This window comes from Durio zibethinus, chromosome 13 (assembly GCF_047325235.1).
Source record: "Durio zibethinus cultivar Kanyao isolate XHJ-2024 chromosome 13, ASM4732523v1, whole genome shotgun sequence".
NCBI classification, from domain to species: Eukaryota; Viridiplantae; Streptophyta; class Magnoliopsida; order Malvales; family Malvaceae; genus Durio; species Durio zibethinus.
In genome coordinates this window covers 5,922,370-5,944,540 of record NC_143174.1, presented here as the reverse complement: position 1 = coordinate 5,944,540, position 22,171 = coordinate 5,922,370, and the positions used below count along the sequence as shown (strand labels likewise).

The 22,171-nt window shown below is 26.3% G+C and overlaps 2 protein-coding genes across 2 annotated transcripts; one reads left to right on the top strand and one right to left on the bottom strand.

Moving 5' to 3' along the window:
- The first annotated feature begins 4,797 nt into the window (after positions 1 to 4,797).
- LOC111302726 (sulfite reductase [ferredoxin], chloroplastic-like) lies at positions 4,798 to 12,198 on the top strand. Its single transcript, XM_022898504.2, has 8 exons — positions 4,798 to 5,139; positions 5,666 to 6,451; positions 6,551 to 6,847; positions 7,060 to 7,257; positions 7,694 to 7,828; positions 11,236 to 11,352; positions 11,438 to 11,596; positions 11,736 to 12,198. Exons 1-8 carry the CDS (start codon positions 4,969 to 4,971, stop codon positions 11,949 to 11,951), a joined length of 2,079 nt encoding a protein of 692 aa, XP_022754239.1. The 5' UTR covers positions 4,798 to 4,968; the 3' UTR covers positions 11,952 to 12,198.
- A 729-nt stretch (positions 12,199 to 12,927) lies between these two features.
- On the bottom strand, positions 12,928 to 13,733 carry LOC111302728 (photosystem II 5 kDa protein, chloroplastic-like). Its single transcript, XM_022898506.2, has one exon. It carries the CDS (start codon positions 13,654 to 13,656, stop codon positions 13,336 to 13,338), a length of 321 nt encoding a protein of 106 aa, XP_022754241.1. The 5' UTR covers positions 13,657 to 13,733; the 3' UTR covers positions 12,928 to 13,335.
- Between the last annotated feature and the right edge of the window lie 8,438 nt (positions 13,734 to 22,171).

Here is a 22,171-nt window from a genome sequence, read left to right as displayed (position 1 = left end):
TCAACGGGAGTTCTTCGGGCGTTTTAGAGAGAAGGTAGAGAAAAGAAAAGAAGAGAGAGAGGGGGAAGGCTCGGTCTGCTGAAAAAATGAAGAATTCAGCCTTATATACCCTCCCAAAGCAACACCGTTTTTGCGTTAAATAACCCAGAGGATCCGCTTGTTTTGCTAAGATCCGACCCCACCCAAGCGTTAACCCACTTTTTGACCCGCGTGTGATCTGCCTCCCCGAGCCGAACCGACCTTTCGAGTCGCGATCTCCGAGCCGTTTTTTCTTCCTTAAGTCGAGCCATTCTCCGAGCCGCTCCAGGTTTTATTTATTTATTTATTTGTTTGTTTTTTTTATTATTAGATTAGGTTTATTTAATATTCTTTTATCTTTATTTCATTTTTATTTTTGTTTTACTTTTCTTTATTTTTTTATTTTTTTATTTTCACTTTTATTTTGTTTTATTATTTTATTTTCTTTAAATAAATCTAAAAAAAAATATTTTTGGGGAAAAGTTGAAAGTATCAATTTTTCTTAAAAATAAATTTTTAAAAAAAATTTTTTAGGAAAAGTTGAAAGTATCAATTTTTCTTAAAAATAAATTTTCTAAAAAATATTTTTGGGAAAAAGTTGAAAGTATCAATTTTTCTTAAAAATAAATTTTCAAAAAAGGGTTTTTGAAAGATTAAAATTTTTAAAGAATATTTTCGGGGAAAAGTTGAAAGTATCAATTTTTTCTGCACAAAAATAATCATTTTTTTCTTTTTATTATTATTTTTAAATAATCCGACGATGGAGCCTCTGTAAGTGAAACAGTAGTTTTCTTGCATACTTTTGAGGTGAGGAAATTTTCTCAATTTTTTGCTAAAAGTATTAAAGTCAATTGAAAATAATTTCCAATAATTAATTACTTGATAAAATTTTAAGACTCATTGGATAACACAAATTTAAGCTGGTACCATCTTTTGATGGGCGTTGTGAGGGTGCTATAACCTTCCTCACACGTAACCGAACTCTCGAACCCTACTCTGGTTAGTAGACCTGAACCTATTCTTTTAGGGACACTTAAACTTAAATGTTCCCTGGAAAGAGAGATTCTTTAGGTGGCCAATCACACCTAGATAAAAAAAGATTGGTGGCGACTCCCTTAAGCCAATGTCTAGCGATAGATCCCCGGAGCTAGACATTATGACAATTATTATTTTCATAAATTTTTATTCTAAGAGATGAATTAACACAAGTTATGACAAAATATTAGATTAAGATAAAGTGTGATTTTACGACAAGATTGCTTTTAATTGAGCCAATCGCTTTTTATTTAGTTCAAGGTCCAGCTAAATATTTTTTTTCATTAATTGTAAAATTTGTCTATACTTTCTATCATAGAAGTCTCACTAATAAATTAAAAAGGAATGAGTGAGTAGAGAATTTAATTATTCACTTTTAGTAATTGATTTGGTTTGTTTTGTGTAAGTTGACTATATTTTCCCTGTAAAATAAAGATTTTTTAGTATTCAACCACTTAAAAATATTATCATTATTTTTTTTTGTTTAGTTTGACTTTAAATATCTTTAACTTAAATTATTACCCACCAATCTAGAAAAGAAAGAGGAGGAAATTATAATAGTTTTTGGACATTAAAATTGTAAATTTGCTTGCTTGCTTTGATGATTATAAATTGGAATTGTTAGGTTTTGTGTTTATACATTTGACATGGTAATATTATGTTAGTTAATATAAAATTTAAAAAATATATATTATCATCATACATCTAACACTAGATTCCAGTGACAACACGTAGACATTATAATAATAAGTATTTATTTTGATTAAGGAGTATTTGTTTGTCATATTTAAGGGTGTAAATGATATAGTTATGATCGTAAGCTATTTGGGTTTGACTTGAAAAAAAACTTAACTTCGATTCTATTATTGTTGAACTAAGCTCAAGTAGCTTGATTTATCGAGTGAATTGAATTTGAATATTTTAATACTTGACTCGAATGGCTCACGAGCTTATTTAAGCTTTTTCTATTTTAATATATATTTTATTATTTTAATTATAAATTACAATTTTGCTCTTAAAATTTAAATACCTTAAACTAAAAACACTCCCCCTTCCAATAAAGTTGCTTTTTTTTTCATTCCCTTTTTTTTGTCATGTTCCTACTATAACTCCAAAAAGGCCATCCCTACTATGGATTACGCTAAAAAAGTTGGTGATGAGCAAAAAAAAAAAAAAAAAGAGAAAACATCAAAGAATTAGCCTGCAAGAATCGGAAGCACAAATCAATCGCCTATGCTAAGTCTAAATCCCATCTCGACAGGAGCAATTACCTTTTTCAAACATCTCTACTTTTTGCTATGTTTTTTTCTTAGCTTTTTGAAAAAAATTTTCTAGGTATTTGTAGGATTTGAATCTATCTTAAATCTAATTAATTTTTATATCTAAAGATTCACTTTTTTTTTTTGACAAAGTGTGAAAAAGATTGTTAAATTATTGATATCATCATATGATTGAATGGTTGTTTAAAAAGGGTGGCATGTGATTTGTTTTTTGTTCTTTTATTTTATTTTTTTCATTAAATTATTTTTATTGTTTTGAATTTTTATTTTTTTTTTTCATACGAAGCCTAATAGTTTGAGTGAGCTCCCTAGAATGATCTTCTTAGGTTGTATACTTCAGTTTGACAAGTTTAACTTATATGTAGAAGATTTTGTTTCTTTTATTTTGTAAATGATTTTGTTTCATGATTTGTTATTCTATTTCTTGTTTTGTTGAGAATGAATATGAAATTACAAATTTTCTATTATGATTCGAACCAAGTAAGCTCGAGCTCAGCTCAAGTTTTACTTCGAGTCGAGCTCAAGTTAAAAAAATAAAATTTCATTAAGTTTGAGTCGGGTTTTGCTTTTTAAGTTGAACTCAAGCTCAAGCATCCTAGTCATGTTCTTTCTCTAACTCTAAAAAGGCCTTCCATACTACAGATTATGCTTAAAAAGTTGGTGATAAGCAAAAAAAAAAGAGAAAGCATCAAAGAATTAGCCTGCAAGGAGCGAAGGCACAAATCAATCACATGTGCTAATTCTAAATCTCATTCCGACAGGAGCAACTACATTTTCCAACATCTCTACTATTTGCTATGTGTTTTTTTCCCTAATTTTTTGAAAAAAAAATTTTCTAATTTAAATTTAATTAATTTTTATATCTAAGGATTTACCTTTCTTTTTTTTGACAGAATGTGTAAAAAAGATTATTAAATTGTTGATATTATCATATGATTTGACGGTTATTTAAAAGGGATGGCATGTGATTTGTTTTTTTTTTATTATTATTATTCTTTTGCATTAAATTGTTTTTGTTGTTTTGAATTTTTATGTTTTTTTTCATATGTAACCTAATAGTTTGAGTGAGCTCCTGGAATGATCTTCGTAGATTGTATACTTAACTTCGATAGGTTTAATCTCTATGTAAAAGATTTTGTTTTATACTTTATTGTTTTGATTTTTGTTTTGTTAAGAATAAATATGAAATTATAAATTTTTTATTATAATTTGAGCCAAACGAGTTCAAACTTGATTCAAATTTTATTTTGAATCAAATTTAAATTTAAAAAATAAAATATAATCAATTTAAATCAAATTTTTAAATTTTAATTTTTGAATTGAATTCAAACTCAAATGTTTTAATATATCAACTAAGTTCGAATACATCCAGTCATGTTATATGCGGGAAGTGATGCTTTGATTAAAGGTAGCGGCCCAACTTGCACTATTGGTTTATTAGTATTTTTCTTTTCTTTTTTTTTTTAAATTAGTATTTTCAGCTTTCATTATGCTCTTCTGGCCAATCAATAATTGCCATATAAAGGAACTACAATTTCCTACCATAGACCATCACCTACTTAATCATTCCTCGTCTAGTTTTTACGCCTTATTTTTTATTCCGAAGGCCGTGGCCTCCGCAGCCCTACCCTGTTAGGCTGTTAGCCACTTCACAATGGGCAAAATGTAATTCCGTCCAAGTTCATTGTACCACTAAAATCCAAATATAGTTTCGTATCTTTGTCCACATCTCCTTCACGCGCTTTCTTTGGTCATTTTCATATCGCGCTATATCTCAAAATTATGAAAATTTATCATTATTTATAATATAATCCAACTATTTAAAATCGATTCCTTTATATTTGTCTAAATAAGAGACTTGATTTTTTTTATAAGATAAGAGATAGTGTGATAAGATTTGAAAATTTTCTAATCACTAAACAAATAAATTAAAGACTTGAAATTTCATTTTAATTAAATTGGAACTCAAATTTAAAACTTAAATAAAATTCTAATAATACAAAGATCATATTAATGTCCAAAATCATTTTTAAAATCACAACTGCTTAATGATGGTAAAAAAAATAAGACTTCATTATATATAAAGATTGATAATTAATTAAATAAAATTATTATATTTTAAATTTTAAATTTTTATTAAGACTTTTAAATAAATTTTTTTAAAAACATTTCACCTCAATTTAACCAATGACTTGTATTTCTCCATTGAAGTAGAAAATAGGTAAGTTTGGTTTAAATAATTGATGAGCTTTAAAAAAATACCAAGGGCCAACTGCCAACCATCGCAATGTAATGTCACATAGAACATTGCGCGTGGGCATGTCATTGAAGTCGAGTTTCGATAGAAAGAAAGTCCCGTGTCAAGCACGTGACGGCTCACCTTAGCAAAAACAACAGAAGCAAGCGCCAGTTAGCACGCACTTTGATTTTTTATTTTATTCTGTTTATCTATCGCACTTCACACAAATAAAATCCACTTCGCCATCAAACTCTGTGGTTTTTCTTATTGTCGCTCAGCCGTGCGTTCTGTTGTTTTCTTCTTCAATCGAAAAGAAAGTTGGAAAACCCTAGCTTTTTTTTTTTTTTTCTAAAAAGAGAAAATTAAAGGGTTAGGCTTTGGCTTTTCTTTGAAGCTATGACGACGTCGTTTGGAACTGCGACGAGTACCTTCATGCCGACTGATCCAAAGATTCGAGTGCAGAGCTTCACGGGGTTGAAATCTTCTCATTCCATAGCATTGACGAGGAATCTTCGTGTCTTTCCGGTTCCTTTCTCTAGTCGTTCTCTCATTAGAGCTGTCTCTACGGTCAGTTTTCTTTTTTCAGAAAAAAAAATTTTTTCATTGTGAATGTTAATTGTTGTTTGTAAGCTAAGAAAGCCGGAGAAAATTTTGTAACTTTTTACAACTTTATGCCTTTTCGCTTTCTTTTCTCTCTGTTTGTCTTTTGTTTTTTAACATAAAGATTCCTTTGCTTTTTTTTTTTTGTTTAAATTACATTTCATTCTTTATTGCTTTTTGAGAATTGCTAGTATGAAATGATCAATGGAGACTGTTTTCCCTTTGTTTGTTCTTTAAATTTTATCTATTTAAATGCGTATTCTATTTTCCAGCTTTAAAAAAGAAAAAAAAAATTGAAGAAATGGTGTTTGCATAATTTTTTTTAATTATTTTTTTATTAAAATGGACATATTTTCCTCAGTGAAATAAGATTTATTCTAATGTATTTATTTATGCTGGAATATTTTTTGTTATTTTTTCCTTTTTAAATCTAAAATTGCAAAATCTTATATTATATTGTTTCTCTTAAATAACTTGTTGAATCCCTTTGCAGCCATTGAAGACTGAAACGACTACCACAGAGCCAAAGCGAAGTAAAGTTGAAATATTCAAAGAACAAAGCAATTTCATTAGATACCCTCTTAACGAGGAGATATTGACAGATACCCTAAATATAAACGAGGCTGCAACACAATTAATTAAGTTCCATGGGAGCTATCAACAGTATAACAGAGATGAGCGCGGTACAAGGTCTTATTCATTCATGCTTCGTACTAAAAACCCTGGTGGGAAAGTCTCAAACCAACTCTACTTGACCATGGATGATCTTGCTGACCAGTTTGGCATTGGAACTTTACGTTTGACCACGAGGCAAACCTTTCAGCTCCATGGTGTTTTGAAGAAGAATCTCAAGACCGTAATGAGCACCATTATTAAAAACATGGGTTCAACTCTTGGTGCATGTGGGGATCTCAATAGGAATGTGCTTGCTCCTGCTGCGCCTCTAATGACAAAAGAATACCTGTTTGCACAGGAAACTGCTGACAACATTGCTGCACTGTTAACTCCTCAGTCGGGTTTTTACTATGATGTGTGGGTGGATGGGGAGAGATTCATGACATCGGAACCTCCAGAAGTTGTGAAAGCTAGGAATGATAATTCTCATGGAACAAATTTCCCTGATTCACCAGAGCCTATATATGGGACTCAGTTCTTGCCAAGGAAGTTTAAAATTGCTGTGACTGTGCCAACTGATAACTCAGTGGATATTCTCACAAATGATATTGGCGTTGTGGTAGTTTCCGATGAAAACGGGGAGCCTCAGGGGTTCAACATATATGTAAGACTACTGTATGAAGGAAGAAATATTATCTTTTTCCCTTTTTTCTTGCAGACTTTTATACCTAAAAACATCCGTTTCTTGTAATTGTCATTGCAGGTTGGTGGTGGCATGGGAAGAACCCATAGGCTGGAGACCACTTTCCCACGTTTGGGAGAACCACTGGGTTATGTGCCAAAAGGGGACATTTTGTATGCTATTAAAGCCATTGTTGCTACACAACGTGATCATGGCAGAAGAGATGACCGTAAATATAGTAGAATGAAATATTTGATCAGCTCTTGGGGGATTGAAAAGTTTAGAAGTGTTGTTGAGCAATATTATGGAAAGAAATTTGAGCCTTTCCATGAGTTGCCTGAATGGGAATTTAAGGGTTACTTGGGATGGCATGAGCAGGTTTGTGTTTTTAATTTGGAGATATCATATATGATGTCCTCGGTTTCACTTATGGTATTTAACTTCCACATTGCATAATTACTAATTGTGTTTTAATCCTTTAATATTATGCTTGGCTCAAATTGTTTTCAATTCTACTGTGATCCTTAGCTTATAAACAGTTCATTTCATCTTCTTGGTCATTTTTCTGACTGGTTAGAAACTTTTGGCAGGGTAATGGTGCTTTATTTTGTGGTCTCCATGTAGATAATGGTCGTGTTGGAGGAAAAATGAAAAAGACACTGAGGGAAGTAATAGAGAAGTATAATTTAAATGTGCGAATCACCCCAAACCAAAATCTTATTTTGTGTGACATTCGTAGTGCATGGAAGCGTCCTATTACCACAGTTCTTGCTCAGGCTGGCCTGCTGGTAAGATGTTTATTACTTGCTATATTGCCTCTGATTTGAACCTGCAGTCTACAATGTCTGCAAAAGTTTGAGTTGAGCATCTTAATCAAATGGTTAAGAAAATTTGCCTTGTCTATTTTGTTTGGGTTGGTTGCCAATGTGACATCGTGATTCAGATTTTAAAGAAATAATAAAATTCATTAATGAAGAATTAGTTAAACCATGGAGTGATGATGGCTTCATAGTCTGTAAATAACTTTTTCAGGAACTTACTGTAGTTTGCACATTGCACTTAATCTTTTAGCTGTTTTTCCTTTTTCTTTTAAAATCTTCCTTGGATTGCAATAATGTTATATGGTTAGTTAAGAAGTGTTTCCTTTGCTTCTCGATAATCCTTCCTAGAAATTGTTTGTACTTTGAATTAGATGTATAGCTGACTGGTTCTTGCTTTGAACAGCATCCTAGATATGTGGACCCCCTGAACATAACTGCTATGGCATGCCCAGCTTTCCCACTTTGTCCATTGGCAATAACTGAAGCTGAACGAGGCATACCTGATATCCTCAAGCGGGTCAGAGCTGTCTTTGAGAAGGTATGCTTACAACAACTAGACTGGCCTAACACTGAAGTTTGCATGATCGGTGACTGAAACAGTCACCTTTGCAAGCCGAAATTTTACTTCTTCATGACCTTGTTGAAGATGTGCTGTGCACGGCTTTCATTTTATTTTTAAATTAGTTTTAAGCCCATGCAATGCACAAGTAATAATTATATATATAATTTAATTATAATATAATTAATAAATTTTATATAAAAATAAATATTTTTCAAATATAAATATAAATATACATTTTTTTTATTTTAAATGAAATAAGTATTCTTGACACAATTATTTTTTTTTAGTATAGAACCTATATGAAATGTTGCATTAAAATATAATTTTTTAAAATATTCTACAATTTTTAAAATGTAGATAGTATTAGAAAAAAGCCAATAAATTGGTGGACGTTACATAGAAATAGAAAGTTAAGTCAATTCATATAAGCTAATAAAACATATTATATAACTATTTAGTGGAAAAAAATAATAAATTGATACAAAATGAAAAGAAAAGAAAACATAACACAAAAAGCAAAATAGTTATAAGAACTTTCGTTAGATCAAGTAAAAATTGTAAAAGTTACGAAAAATATATTTTGAGTCAATTTAAAAACTCAATATTTTATAATCTAAGTTATGGACAAAGTAATAAATAAATTGAATCATAACATTTAATGAGATATGATTGGAAAAGTAAAATTATTTAGAATTAAATCAAAATTTTAAATTTGGTTTGGAAAGGAATTAATATTTAAAAATTGTAAGAGTGATATTTCCAGTAAATTACAATGATTTTAGGATAAATTGATTTTAACTATACATTTAATATTTAAAAAAGTAAAAAAAAGAAAAGATAAATAGATATTCTAAAAAATTAATGTAATTAATTCGGTCAAAAATTAATGTTTGACTCAAATTTGCATCTGTAGTAGATTTTTGGACAATTGTATGGACTAAAATATAAAAATTAGAACTATGAAATTAGCAAAACTAAAAGAAATAATGATAAAGAGTTTTAATTATATATTTTGAGTTGTAAAATTATGTGTACTGATTTGAGTTGAAGAAATTCAAAAAAAGTGTGAATCCAAAATAAATCCATATTCTTGTATTTCACTCGCATCTCTAGCTACATCTTCCAATCCAAGAAAAATGATTACAATGACAATGTAATATAATTGCTTAGCATAAATATCGTTGTTATATAAAATAAAATTCAATTAAAATTTGAGAAAATTAATTAAAAACAATGATTATAAATTTAAAAATCAATTATTTATTTATCTAGATTATTAGCACAAACATGCTAAATCAAAAAAGAATATTGCAAATCAACTAGAGTTCACCAAAAAAAAAAAGAAAACTACAATAAAATCAAACATGAAATATAACATCTAATTTGTAACATAGAAACTTTTAAAGAAAACAATCAATCAAAATTTTTTTGAGTGATGCCTTAAGTTTGAAAGAAATGCCAAACTGACAATGTCCTTGGTAATTCTACTGTAATTGCTTAATCTTCTTTTGATATCTTCCTTAATCCATTTCAAAACCTTAGAATGATTTTTATATGAAGCATATGAATAATCAAATCTAACTATTAACAATCATTGAACTCCTAACTAAGCCAAATAATTACTTCTTTAAACTTCTACAATAGTATATAATTTCTTAGCATCAACTCTTTATATGCTTTGATTAAGACCATTTGTATACAAAATCAAATTGCTAGAAGTACATATTGTATTTCATAATATAAAAAGTAATAAATAAATCGAATTGCTAAAACTCTTTGAAAAGTTTTTCATGGATCCCAAAAAAAGTAAGCAAACAAAATATTGCACCATACAAAACAAAATATACACGCATAAACACAATCATAAAATCATTTGAATATGCAAATGAATGCATTAACAAAAAATAGGCTATAAAATTTTTTTGATATAAACTCAAACCTAAAAGCTTCATTGATCTCTAAGTCAATATCTAATTTATAATTGTGGTTAGTCAGCAAATTAATTATGAAAATATTCAAATATCTTAAGTTTAAATATAATAAATAGACCATGAATTAAAAAGAAAATTACTTATGGAAGGCAAAAATAGTAGATTGCAAAGAATAATCTTATTACATTACTTGTTTTGATATAAAACCAAGCATGATTGTAAACAATTTAAATTTATATTAAAATCTTTTTGGCAAATATGGAAAGAAAATATTGTTATTTAATATAATTTAAGTTAAAAATCTTAATCGTAAAAAACTATAAAAGGTCACATAAATGTAAAAAGGTAAGTAATTAAATTAAAATTTTAAAAGGAAAGAAATATAATTAATTATTTGAAATGTTTTTTTTTTTTAATTTAAATCAAATTAATTAAAAAATTAAATGCAAAACATATGGTTATTTTTCAAAATCGTCTACATATCAATTATATATTTACAAATAATAATAATATTTGCAAAGTTATAATCTTATACCACCCTTTAGATCTTATTATAAATTATAAAAAGTTGGTGTAAAATATAAAAAATAATGTACCATTATTTAAACAATGTGTCAAGGAAAAGGAAAAAAAGAGTAGAAGAATACAAATGAAATATTTTTTACTACAATTGTTGTATTTGTCACATTTATCTTATCATCATTATATTTATATACAACACATAATAATTGTTTTTTAAATAAAAATATATCAAATCAAATCCATTAAACCATCCATGTAGGATAAATTGTCTTTTTATACTAAAAGTTTTGGCTATTATATATGTATATAAGATATGTATATATATTTAATATATTAATTTTAAAATGATTAATAAATGATTAAATCAATTAAAATTCATTTGAGTATGTCAAATCAAATTAATTTTATATCATTATCACTAATATCAAAATCTCTCTTTTCATTTCTTCTAAGCACTCCTAAGCATGTTGAATACATATACTTGACTATTTTAATTGTCAAACATAAATTACTCTCAATTTAAAATATTATTATCTTGATTCAGTTCTTAATTTATTTTTCATTCAAAAAATAAATAAATTTTCTTTTATTACGTTTTAATAAGAAACATTGAATGTGTTTTATAATAATAAAAATAAGATATTTGAAATTAAATTTATTTAACCATTAAAATTTTAATTTTAAATACATAATAAATTATGAACACATGTAAATTTATTAGATTGTTCACATGTAAAAAATGTAGACTATTCAAATTAGATTTTTTTTTTTTTTGTTAAAGGCTTTAGCTTTAAAATTTTTACACACCATTTATGTGTGAATTTCTATAGTCTAGTCAATTGAGCAAAATCTCCTCCCTATATATTATTTGAATTCATGTGAAATCAGGTTTGGAACTCTAATAAATAGATACGCACTGCCTAATAACAGGTCGGCCTCAAGTACAATGAGTCTGTGGTGATAAGGATAACTGGCTGCCCTAATGGTTGTGCTAGACCATACATGGCTGAGCTTGGGCTGGTTGGTGATGGTCCCAACAGCTACCAGGTAGTTCAATCATTTGGTGTGATGCCTTTCTATCCTAATAGTCAGTGGGATAACTTGCTAATTTTGTTTTTGTTGATAAAATTAGATTTGGCTTGGAGGAACACCCAATCAAACCCAATTAGCAAGAAGTTTTATGAATAAAGTCAAAGTTCAGGATCTTGAAAAAGTTTTTGAACCTTTGTTCTACTACTGGAAACGAAAAAGACAACCCAAAGAATCATTTGGCGACTTCACAACCCGCATGGTAAGTACTGGAACAACTAGCATGTTTTCATTATTATTCTCTTGGAGCGCTAATGGCAAAATAATCTAGTTATATCACAATTTTTTCGATGAACTGAATTCATGGCTCAGCAACTGATGAGGATGTTGTTTTCTCTCAGGGATTTGAAAAACTTAAAGAGCTGGTGGACAAATGGGAAGGTCCAGAGCAAGCACGAGCAAGGTATAACCTAAAGCTATTTGCTGATAAAGAGACATATGAAGCTATGGACGAGCTTGCAAAGGTGCAGAACAAGAGTGCTCGTCAGTTGGCAATAGAAGTCGTACGCAATTTTGTTGCTACCCATCAAAACGGTGAAAGTGAACGAGTCATTTGAGATATTGCTGCTGCAGTGCTGCTGCATTGTCCACCAACCAAATTACCGGTGTCTCTTTCGGACTTGTTACTGTTCGGTAACATCTGGAACGGATGAAATGTGGATTTTTTGAAGTCAATTTTGTATTCAAGTTTTGGTATTGTTTTAGCTTTATACAGGATCTGGATTCTCTATAAATTATTGTGAGCTAATCTGTCCTATTTTCTTGAGTTGGAGAAGGATTATCTAATTCGTTTTAAGCTGTCAAGTTTAGTTTAGATATTTCTTTTCCCAAGATTTCAATTGAAGACCATTATCAATAAATCTCAAGATCTAAACTTTCAGCAGACTACATACGAAATTGTCAAAATAAAGTTCTCCACCGTGACTCTCTAACCATTCTCTTTAACCATAAAATTTTAATGTAGTTTGCACTCTAACCTTGCTTTACCCTTCTTTTTCTAAAATTTTAGATTTTCTTAACGACGTGGGTTGGTCTTTCTTCCAATCTCCATGAACAAATTTCAGCGATAATTAAAATATCTCAAAATTGTAACAATTTTTTAGATAATTTAAGACTTTTAAAAGCAGGAAGGGTCTTTATTCTAACTACCAATTGATTTTAAATTGATATTCATTATCTAAAAATGATTTAATTTTATTTTAACTTGAGAATAAGAGAATCGATTGCAAGTTTTAAATTTTGAATTTTAGATTTGAAAGTTATTTTTTAATGATTATTATATTAACTAATTGAGTTATGATTGGAGAAGACATTGACTTAATTATTATATCCATATTCCATGGGCCATGGGGGTGATTTTGGAGCTTTTTATCTGTTTTTAACAGAATGATTGCTGTCTTTGAAGGATCTACGCTGCTGATACTTGGTGTCGAGTGTCAACCTTATCATCAACAAATCAATAGTAGTTATGAAGGTTATACAAATAATGTTAGCAAAAATGTCCTAACACATACATAAAATGGCTGCTTCAAATGCAAAATATGATACAACATCCATTAAATTGGCAGTGATTGATCAACATCATAGAATACAAACATGGGATTAGTTTACAAGCTATATGACTCAAAACTCCACATTTCTAAATTCCAAATCATTCATTTTGGGATTATTGCTCTACCCTTCGAACTAGAGTTTCTTCACAATTTTAATGGCATCAGGTACCATGCATCTCTACCTTCTTGCCATGAATATGAATTGATCGTTCATTTCCCACAAATTACTTTCAATCCGAAAGGTATAATTAAGATCATAACTATTTGTTGAATGTAGAAGTCTAAGAAGAGGAATATAACAAGGAATCTCCAATAAAATTATACACCTACAAGTTCCCACATGAATCTCACATTAAAATCAACATTAAATTTAGAGAACATCAGATTCTCACTTGCGGCAGATTCTAGCTGTAGGCATTGTCACACAAATAGGAGCATACTTTTTCTTAGCTTCCGGGGTCCCAGGCCTTGGCTCTTCACCCATGGCAATGTTTGCAACGGAGCAAGCAGCAGCAGTTGCAGCTGCAAAAATCAACTCCCTCCTCCCATTGCTGCCCTCTTGCTTCAGTTCCCTGGTGGCCTCCTGTCCATTATCGGTTCTTGATGCCTTGGCCACAATCAGCCCTCTGCGTACAGTTGCGGAAGGAAATCTAGTCACAGTTGTGCTTGAGGTCGGCAGGAGAGAGGCTGTCATGCTCATTGAAGCCATGTCAGTGTAGTCAGGGGTGGGGGGACTCAGCTACTTTCTGCAGGTTTTGTTTCTCAAACTGATTCAGAAGCTGAAATTGGCTATTGTTAGTAACCCATCATCCAATACCTTATCCAAAGAAATGCTGGGGGCAAATGGGACACTGCCACGTGTGGGCTTATCTTGACCAAAGATTGTGATCAAGCAACTTGCATGGTTGTGCTTGTGGACTCTATTGAGTGGCAAAGGAATTCGCATCAATGAATACAAGCACAACAAGCAAATAGCATGCAGACAAGCAACTACAGGTCCAACATCTGCGTGCCCCCACAAGATTGGACTTCATTTCTTTCATTTTTGTTCCTGCCACTAAAATCAGTAAATGTCATTATCTATTTGTTGATTAATTGATCCCATTACAAATTCATTGCAAGTAAGCATGAGGGCACAAGCAGCACTAGGAAAAAAAAAAAAAAAAAAACAAACAAACAAACCTTGACAGGTTGTTCCAAAGTAGAACAAAATAATAAAGTTTTTATTTAATCAAATGAAATTTAAACAACTTAGTACAGTTAGACCAAGTACTATGGGCTTATTGATGGGCCAACGAAAAATTTTCTGGCAGGCTAATAAATATTTTAAAGTAAAAAACTGAGTATTTGGGCTCAAATTTGATGAGTAATTAAATTTAAATTTAAAATTTTAGAATATTTATTTTAATTTTAATAGCATTAAAATAGTGATTGTGGATAACTTTGTAAATAGTTTTCGGTTTACTCCATTGAAATAAGAAACTAAAAACTTAATAAACTGGAAGTAATAACCATAACCAACTTATAGAAGTTGAAAAGAACATAACATAATACTTCCCATATTTCTCTATTCGTTTTTTTTTTTTTTTTATGTGGCAAAATAGTTCCACAGGAAGACTCTCTACTCGTAAATTTTTACTTCTTCAATATCTATATAATATAGTATTTTTCAAACTCTTATTTTGAATAAATTAGGTAATTTAAATATTTCAAATTGAATTAATTTATATATTTTCAACTTCTTTTTTAGTAAAAGGGGTATTTTGGGTATTATAATTAAAAAGAGTTAATTGGGTGGGAATTTATAATTAGCATTTTTGAGGTATGTTATTATTAGAAACTAAATTTATTAATTGGAATATAATATTTAAATCATTTCATGCAATTATTTTTAAATGATGAATAAATTTAAAACATTTTTCTATATCTTTAAATTGCGACTAACTTTAAAAAATTTTAATCAATTGTGTTCTTGTCGATACAATTACTTTTAGGTAGTATATTCATTTTTTTTATAATTTTTAATTTATAAAAAAGAAAGAAGACAGAGGTAAATTAGGTTAAGAATTATAATTTTGATTTAATAGAATGATAAGAATATAAGTCTTGATCTAGTAGTTACTATAATATTTTAAGATTATGTCTGATATATAAAATTATGATAGGATAAGATAAAATGATATTATGAATAAAATAAAATAAAATAATATCATTTTATTTTATATTTGATATGTGCAAAAATGAAGATAAAATAATTTATTTATTAATCAAAACTATCATTTCTCAAAGTTCATACAATTTAAATTATTAATATAATTTTTAAAAGTATAATAAAATATATAAGTTTAATCTCATAAATTAAAAATAATTTTTTTCATTTTGAAAGAATTGAATCATCTTATTTCAAGAAAATGATAATTTTTTTTGTAATTCTATCATTTTCAATTAGATACAGACTAAACATAATATAGAATAATTATTATGCTATCATATTTATCATCTTATATATCAAATATAAATCTATTTTTTAATAAGTAGTTAAAAATTAAGGTATACTTAAAAAAAGTGATATAGGAAAGATCCAAATTATTCTAAAACTCTAAAATAAGAAACTATCATTTGTATTCCAACAAAATTTTCATTATTTTTAATCCCATGTTATGTAATAGTAGTAGGAATTTATTAATTTTGAAAACAATTAGTACTACTAAAGTTGGCAAAGCTGATCTAAATAATAATAATAAAAAAAACAATCTTACTTATTTAAATCCGACTAATTCGAATTAACAATCCGCACCCATATAACTTGAGTAAAAATAAATTCAAATTTGAAATGATGCAAATGCGATATAAAATGATTAAAATATTTTAAAATTTTAAAATCAAATAATTTGTATATGAAATTATCCAAATTTAAATAGTTCTAATGTCAAATTTGAAAAACTAAAATTTAAAATTACTTTAATTTAAGATTATTAAAATTCAAAATAATATGAATTTGATATAATTTATAAATTTTCAACCTAAACTAACCCAATCTAAAATGATCAAATCAAAACTCGAACCTAATTGTCATTTCCATCAATATTTTCTTTTTCGTTTTTTTTGCAAGCAGACATTATAATATGAAATTTGTTAGATTTTGATTATGAGAATTTTAAATTTAATCAAAATACTACATTTTATGTAAAAAAAAATTATATTTTGAATTGGTTGGAGGACGGTCAAACTACTCTTTTTACCAGTACCTTTTATTTGGAATAAAACTGAACAACTTGACGTGGAAGAATAATTCGAGAATGAAGAGAGACAACCACATTAGCTCCTACATTAAACGACAAATTTGTCCTTTACTATTTCTAAACATATTGTGAGTCACAAGAGATGTTTTAGGTGATATGGGAAAGAAAGAAATAAGCTTTTGTTCTTTTTTTTTTTTTTTTTATGAGAATTATGTTTGAACGATTACTCTTATTTTACTTCGAATAAAAAATTATGATCTATAATAATTTTAAATTTTAAATTTTAACATTTACAATTTTTTATCATATTTCTAGATTCCAACTTTTTTTTATAAAAAAAATCATATTTTTCATTTCAAAAATAAAGATTTTAATTAAAAATATGATATAGCTTGAGAGATGGAGCAAACAATCAAAATATTTTAATTAGCAAGTGGGGATATATTATATATTAATTTTCACTTCCACAATTAAAAGATTAAAGTAGTAATTAGGCTTGATAATGAATCAGCTCGTACCATTAGATAGACCCACTTGAAAGAGTTAAAATATGTTAATATTAATTATATAAAATTTTAATTATGTTAAAATTATTATAATTTTAACACGATATTTTTTTTTTTCGTTAGAAAAATGAAAGTAATAATTATCAAAGTAAAATAGAGTGAATGTAGATTTTTTTTTTTGTCTTCGAGCATTTGGTTTAGTGGCTAAAAACGTTTGAGGGGACATCAAAGACCTAATTTCGAGTCAGGTCTCTTATTTTCCTCTTACTTGTACGAAGGCTTTGTCTTCTTGATGTAATAAAAAAAATATTGATAAAAAATAATTTAAATTCAATGAGAGTTTAGATTTTATTATATTTTTGGTGTGATATAATTGAATTTATTGTATTATTAATTAAATTTAAATATTAATTTCAATAAAATTTATTTCATATAAATTTTTTATGAATTTTTTAATTAAAATTATAATAATTTTTTTAATTGTAATTATAATAATAATTATTATTTTTTTTTTAATTTTATCATATATATCCATATAGACCCTAGTTAAATGAGCTAATTAAGGAGTTTCCAAAAGAAGTAGTACCCTTGGTTAAGGGGTTTTTTTTAAATTCAAACATGGTGCAAGTCTTACTCTGGCTCACATGCAGCAAATAAAGGCACAATTACAGCAAACCTTCTTTGTGTTTTGATCCTGTTTCCTTTGAAAATGATAAAAGAAAAAAACTGAGACAAAAGCCAACGTGAGGGTCGAGGGAGAATCAGCAGCCCAGACATGGGAATGAGGTTGTCATGGGTTGAAAAATTAATGATTTTAATATTCACAACATTATTGTAAATATTATTTTAAAAGCAAAGACAAGTTATAAATTATTATCATTATAATGAAAGTAGCTTTAACGGCACGGACCTTCTTTATTTGTTAATCATCGTATGGAGTGAGGGAAGTACTGTGGCAAGTGAAAATAGACATTGAGTCAGTTCACGGAAAAAATGAAAATCACTCACGTCCTTGTTATGTGTGACCTGGCGTTCCTTTTAACATTATTGTACTAATCAATCATTCAGTATCATCACTTTTTTCAGATTTGAATTTAATAATTTTTTTTATAAAAAAATCCTAATCTAAAATTAAAAAAATTACAAATAATAAATTTGAAAGTATTAATTATTATTTTTAAAAATAAATATATGAATTATTTGAATTAAATTTTGTTTTAATTCAATAATTTTAAATGTAGATTCTTCTTGATGTATTTAATAATTTATATTCAAAATATTTTCCACAAAAATTATTAAATATTTAGCAGTTTAATCTTATTATTGATATTTTTATAAAAATACTCCTAAATATTTTTATAATTTATACTATTGAAAATTATATCAAAAGTCTTTATATTCTGTCATAATTTGAAATTTAATTCATACATTGTAATTTATATAAATGTAGTCTTCATATTATATTTGAAAATCTTAATCAATTACTAACTCCAATAATTTTTTTGTTGTTAAAAATGTTGACGTAGTCATTGATTTGATTATGAGAGCATTGATTTTGCTGAAGTAGTATTAATTTTACTATGTGACAATTTGAATGAATGAAATTAATTGTTAAATTATGTAAATTATCCCTATATTTACACAAAATTTGAAATTTAGCTTTTCTAGTAAAATTTTATAAAAATTTCATTTTCATGTAAGTTGAATTTAATAATGTTAATCTAATTACTAATAAAAATCATTTCTTTTACTTTTTTCTAAATTAGATTTTAATTTTTTAAAAAATAAGTATTTCAAATTTTTTTAGATTTTTCAAATTTAAAAATATTTGATTTAATTTTTAAAAATATTTTAATTTTTTAAAAATCATATTTTTTAAAGATCATATTTAATTTTTTTAAAATTAATTTTTTGAATTTTTTTTCAAAATTTAACATTTTATTCAAACAAAATATTTAATTTTAATATTTAAAATTTTTTGGAATATTTATAAAATTAAAAAAATATAAAAAATTTCTAAAAATTCAAAATATTAATTTTTAAAAATAAAATCTGATTTAAAATTTTAAAAAAATATTATTTAAAAAAATTCATATATTTAAAAATATTAAATTTAATATTTTAAAAATATAGAAAATTTCTAAAAATTTTGAAATATTGATTTTTTAAAATTAAAATCTAAATTCTTTTTAAAAAGTAAAATATAATTTTTATTAGTATTTGGACCAATATTATTAAATTCAATTTGTATGAGAATGAATTTTTTATGCAATTATATTAGGATTAAATTTTAAATTTCATGTAAGTACATAAATTATTTACATAATTTAACAATTGATTTCATCTATCCAAGTTGTTATAACAACAAAGTCAATGTCATATCAACAAAGTCAATGCTTATATCATTAAGTCAATAGCTAAGTCAGCATTATTAACAAAAAAAAAGTATTAGAGTTATTAATTGGATTAAAATTTTAAAATCAAAATGATATGATGACTAAATTTATATAAATTATAAAACATAGTATGAGGCCAAGTTAGTATTTTTAACAACCAAATGATTTGATTAAAATTATTAAATCAAAATAATACGATGACCAAATTTATATGAATGTGATATATAACCTAAATTCTAAAATTTGGTAAAATATCGAAACCTTTTACATAATTTGACTTTTAAAAAACAAAGATAGTTATCATATTTGCAAAATGGTTATTTGGGCTATCAAAATTCTTCAATTCCATATATATAACAAATGAGATATATATCTTCACTTTATATATAAATAAAAATTATAATTATAATAAAATAACATATCTGTTTAATGAAACAAATCAACTACTTAAACTAAGAAACCAACATAAATTTTAGAATTGCTCATTGTCATTGAAAAAAAAAATTAGCAAAATATTAAAAAAATAGTCGAATAAAAGTTTAATAATTATTCAAACCCTTATCATTTTATTGCATTCAATTAAGTCTTTAAATATCTATTTTCATCAATTGAACCTTTATTAAACGAAAATTAGTTAATCATCAACACTCATTTTCGTTGACTTGAGAGTTCAATTAAAGTGAAAATAAATGTTTAAGGATTCAATTAAGTAAGAATAGATATTTAAGGTTTAACATATTTGAAATAGAAAATTCAAAACTTAATTGATTATAATAAAATGTTAAGAGGCTTAAATGATTATTAAATTTTTATTTAAAAACTTTTTTTATGCAAAAAATATAGTGATAAGGGCTTTTGAATTTCGCCCAATACATTCCTTCCTTAAATTGATCTAAACAAATTTATTTATGTGAGTCTAATGAATTCTTAAAAATTTACCACTCCCACAAACTTCCAACAAATTTGAACTCAAACAACCATGATAGGAAAGGAGCAAAAGTCTATTAGACATTAATTTATGCAATAACAATAGTCCTCATATTTGGATGAAAGTAGTTAAAAAAGGAGAAAAGGATAGTATTTTTTTTTTTAAAGAAATGCAGAGTGATTTCAATTATTTAAGATTTTTTAATTTCTTAAAAATTCTTTTTAGAGTTTTTTTTTGTATTTTTAGATTTTTTTAAAAAATTTTCTTTTACTATTGATATGATAATGGTGATGTGACGTTGATTGGATTTTTTTTTGTATATTTTAGTATTTTATTGAATATTCATATCACATTAATAAGTTGACTAACTATATTAATTCAAGATACTAAAAAAGATGACATAATAAAAATTAAAATATCAAACTGACAACAAATATAGAACACAAAAACCAAATGTGTATTTAATCCTTATTCTAAAAGGAATGCAGAGTAGTCCGAAATATATATGATGTCTTGCATTTAAATAGAAGGCTTAATTCTAAACGTTATACAATCAATACTAACTTTGATGCATTATAAAATCATGTTGGTCCTATTAATTTGCTTAAGCCTATAAAGCGGCTCACTAATTAATTGCCCTCTATGGTATTCTAGAAAACATGCACCAAATTAAAAATTATACTAGTGGCTAGCTATCTAGTTAATTAATCAATTATTGATTTAAGAATTTAAACAATTGGTACCTACTTTTTTTAATGCATTGTATATCTTTTACTCTATATTTTTATTATATTTTAGGTTTTAATTCAAAACAAGTGGCGACCATTTTTATCTATAAACTTTTTTTAAGCAATGAAGAAAATTGTTATTAGGTTTATATTTCTAATAATAATAACGAATATGTCTGCTTTTTCTCCTAAGTCATAATAGTGGCTAGGTTTATGATGAGTTAGCCTAAAAGAAATACAAGTAGGGTTTTGAAAATTTTTGTTGTATAAAAAAAAGTCATACCTTGAAGATAAGAAAAAAATTATAAATATTATGATTTGAATTTTATATATGTTAAATGTAATATTTTTTAAATGATAGATTATGCCAACTAAATTAAATTTTGTATTCAAAGTTTTTAAAATTTCAATCTCATAATAATAATTTATAAACCTAACAAACGCTATCATATTGTGTAATCAAAAGATAAAAGAGAAATTTTTCTTTTTTTTTGATAACAAAAGATCGAAGAGATTGACTAAGTATTATATAGGGATGTATATTTTTGGCAATAAAATTTTTTACTGATTTTACCAAAAAATGAAAAAAAAAGTAATACACTAGTAATGATCGTGATTAATAATTATTAGCTATTTAAGTGTATTATGCATTTTTCCACCATATAATTAGGGCATGCACTTAAAAGATTTAGTGACAAAACATTTTTTTTGGCGAGAATTTTTCAATGAGATTTTCAAAGTTTTTTTTTTTTACTTTTTATTTTAAAGTTATAATGACAATTAAATATTATATTTATATAATTAATTAAAGGGAAGAGATTAAGTTACACCAAAAATTTTTTCACCTTTTTATACATTTTTTAATAATTAATTTTAATATATCCAAATGATGAGAGAGATAAATAAAAAATTAATAATTTAATTTCATCATTGTCTTTATTGAAATCAATGAGTAAAAAAAATATAAAACTAAAAAGTTTTACGATTGATATAACTTGATCCCTCTTTTAATTAAATAATTAATTATTATATTATAATTATAATAAAATATTATATTCATATCATAGATTGAATAATCAACTATTAAGATCCAGTTATAATTATTAGATAATTAATTAAAAAATAAAATATAATTAAATAACCAAACTCAAATATAATAAAATTTGATTTTAAAATCTCAAAAATCTCTTCTTTATCACTAAAATAAAGCCAAAATAGTACTTGATGTGTTTAGTACAAAAATTATGATAAGATAGAATAAGATGATATTATGAATATAATTAAATTAAATAATATCATCTTATTTTGTATTTGATATATACAAAGATTATGATGAGATAATTTGTTTATTAATCAAAATTATCATTCTTCAAATTTTATACAATTTAAATTATTAATATAATTTTTAAAAATATTGGATATAT

Excerpts from the sequence above, each read along its gene's own strand:
- LOC111302728 (XM_022898506.2), bottom strand. The coding sequence starts at position 13,656 with ATGGCTTCAATGAGCATGACAGCCTCTCTCCTGCCGACCTCAAGCACA.
- LOC111302726 (XM_022898504.2), top strand. The coding sequence starts at position 4,969 with ATGACGACGTCGTTTGGAACTGCGACGAGTACCTTCATGCCGACTGAT. Across the intron at positions 6,452-6,550 it reads CTCAGGGGTTCAACATATAT|GTTGGTGGTGGCATGGGAAG; the intron begins GTAAGACTACTG and ends TTGTCATTGCAG. Across the intron at positions 6,848-7,059 it reads ACTTGGGATGGCATGAGCAG|GGTAATGGTGCTTTATTTTG; the intron begins GTTTGTGTTTTT and ends AACTTTTGGCAG.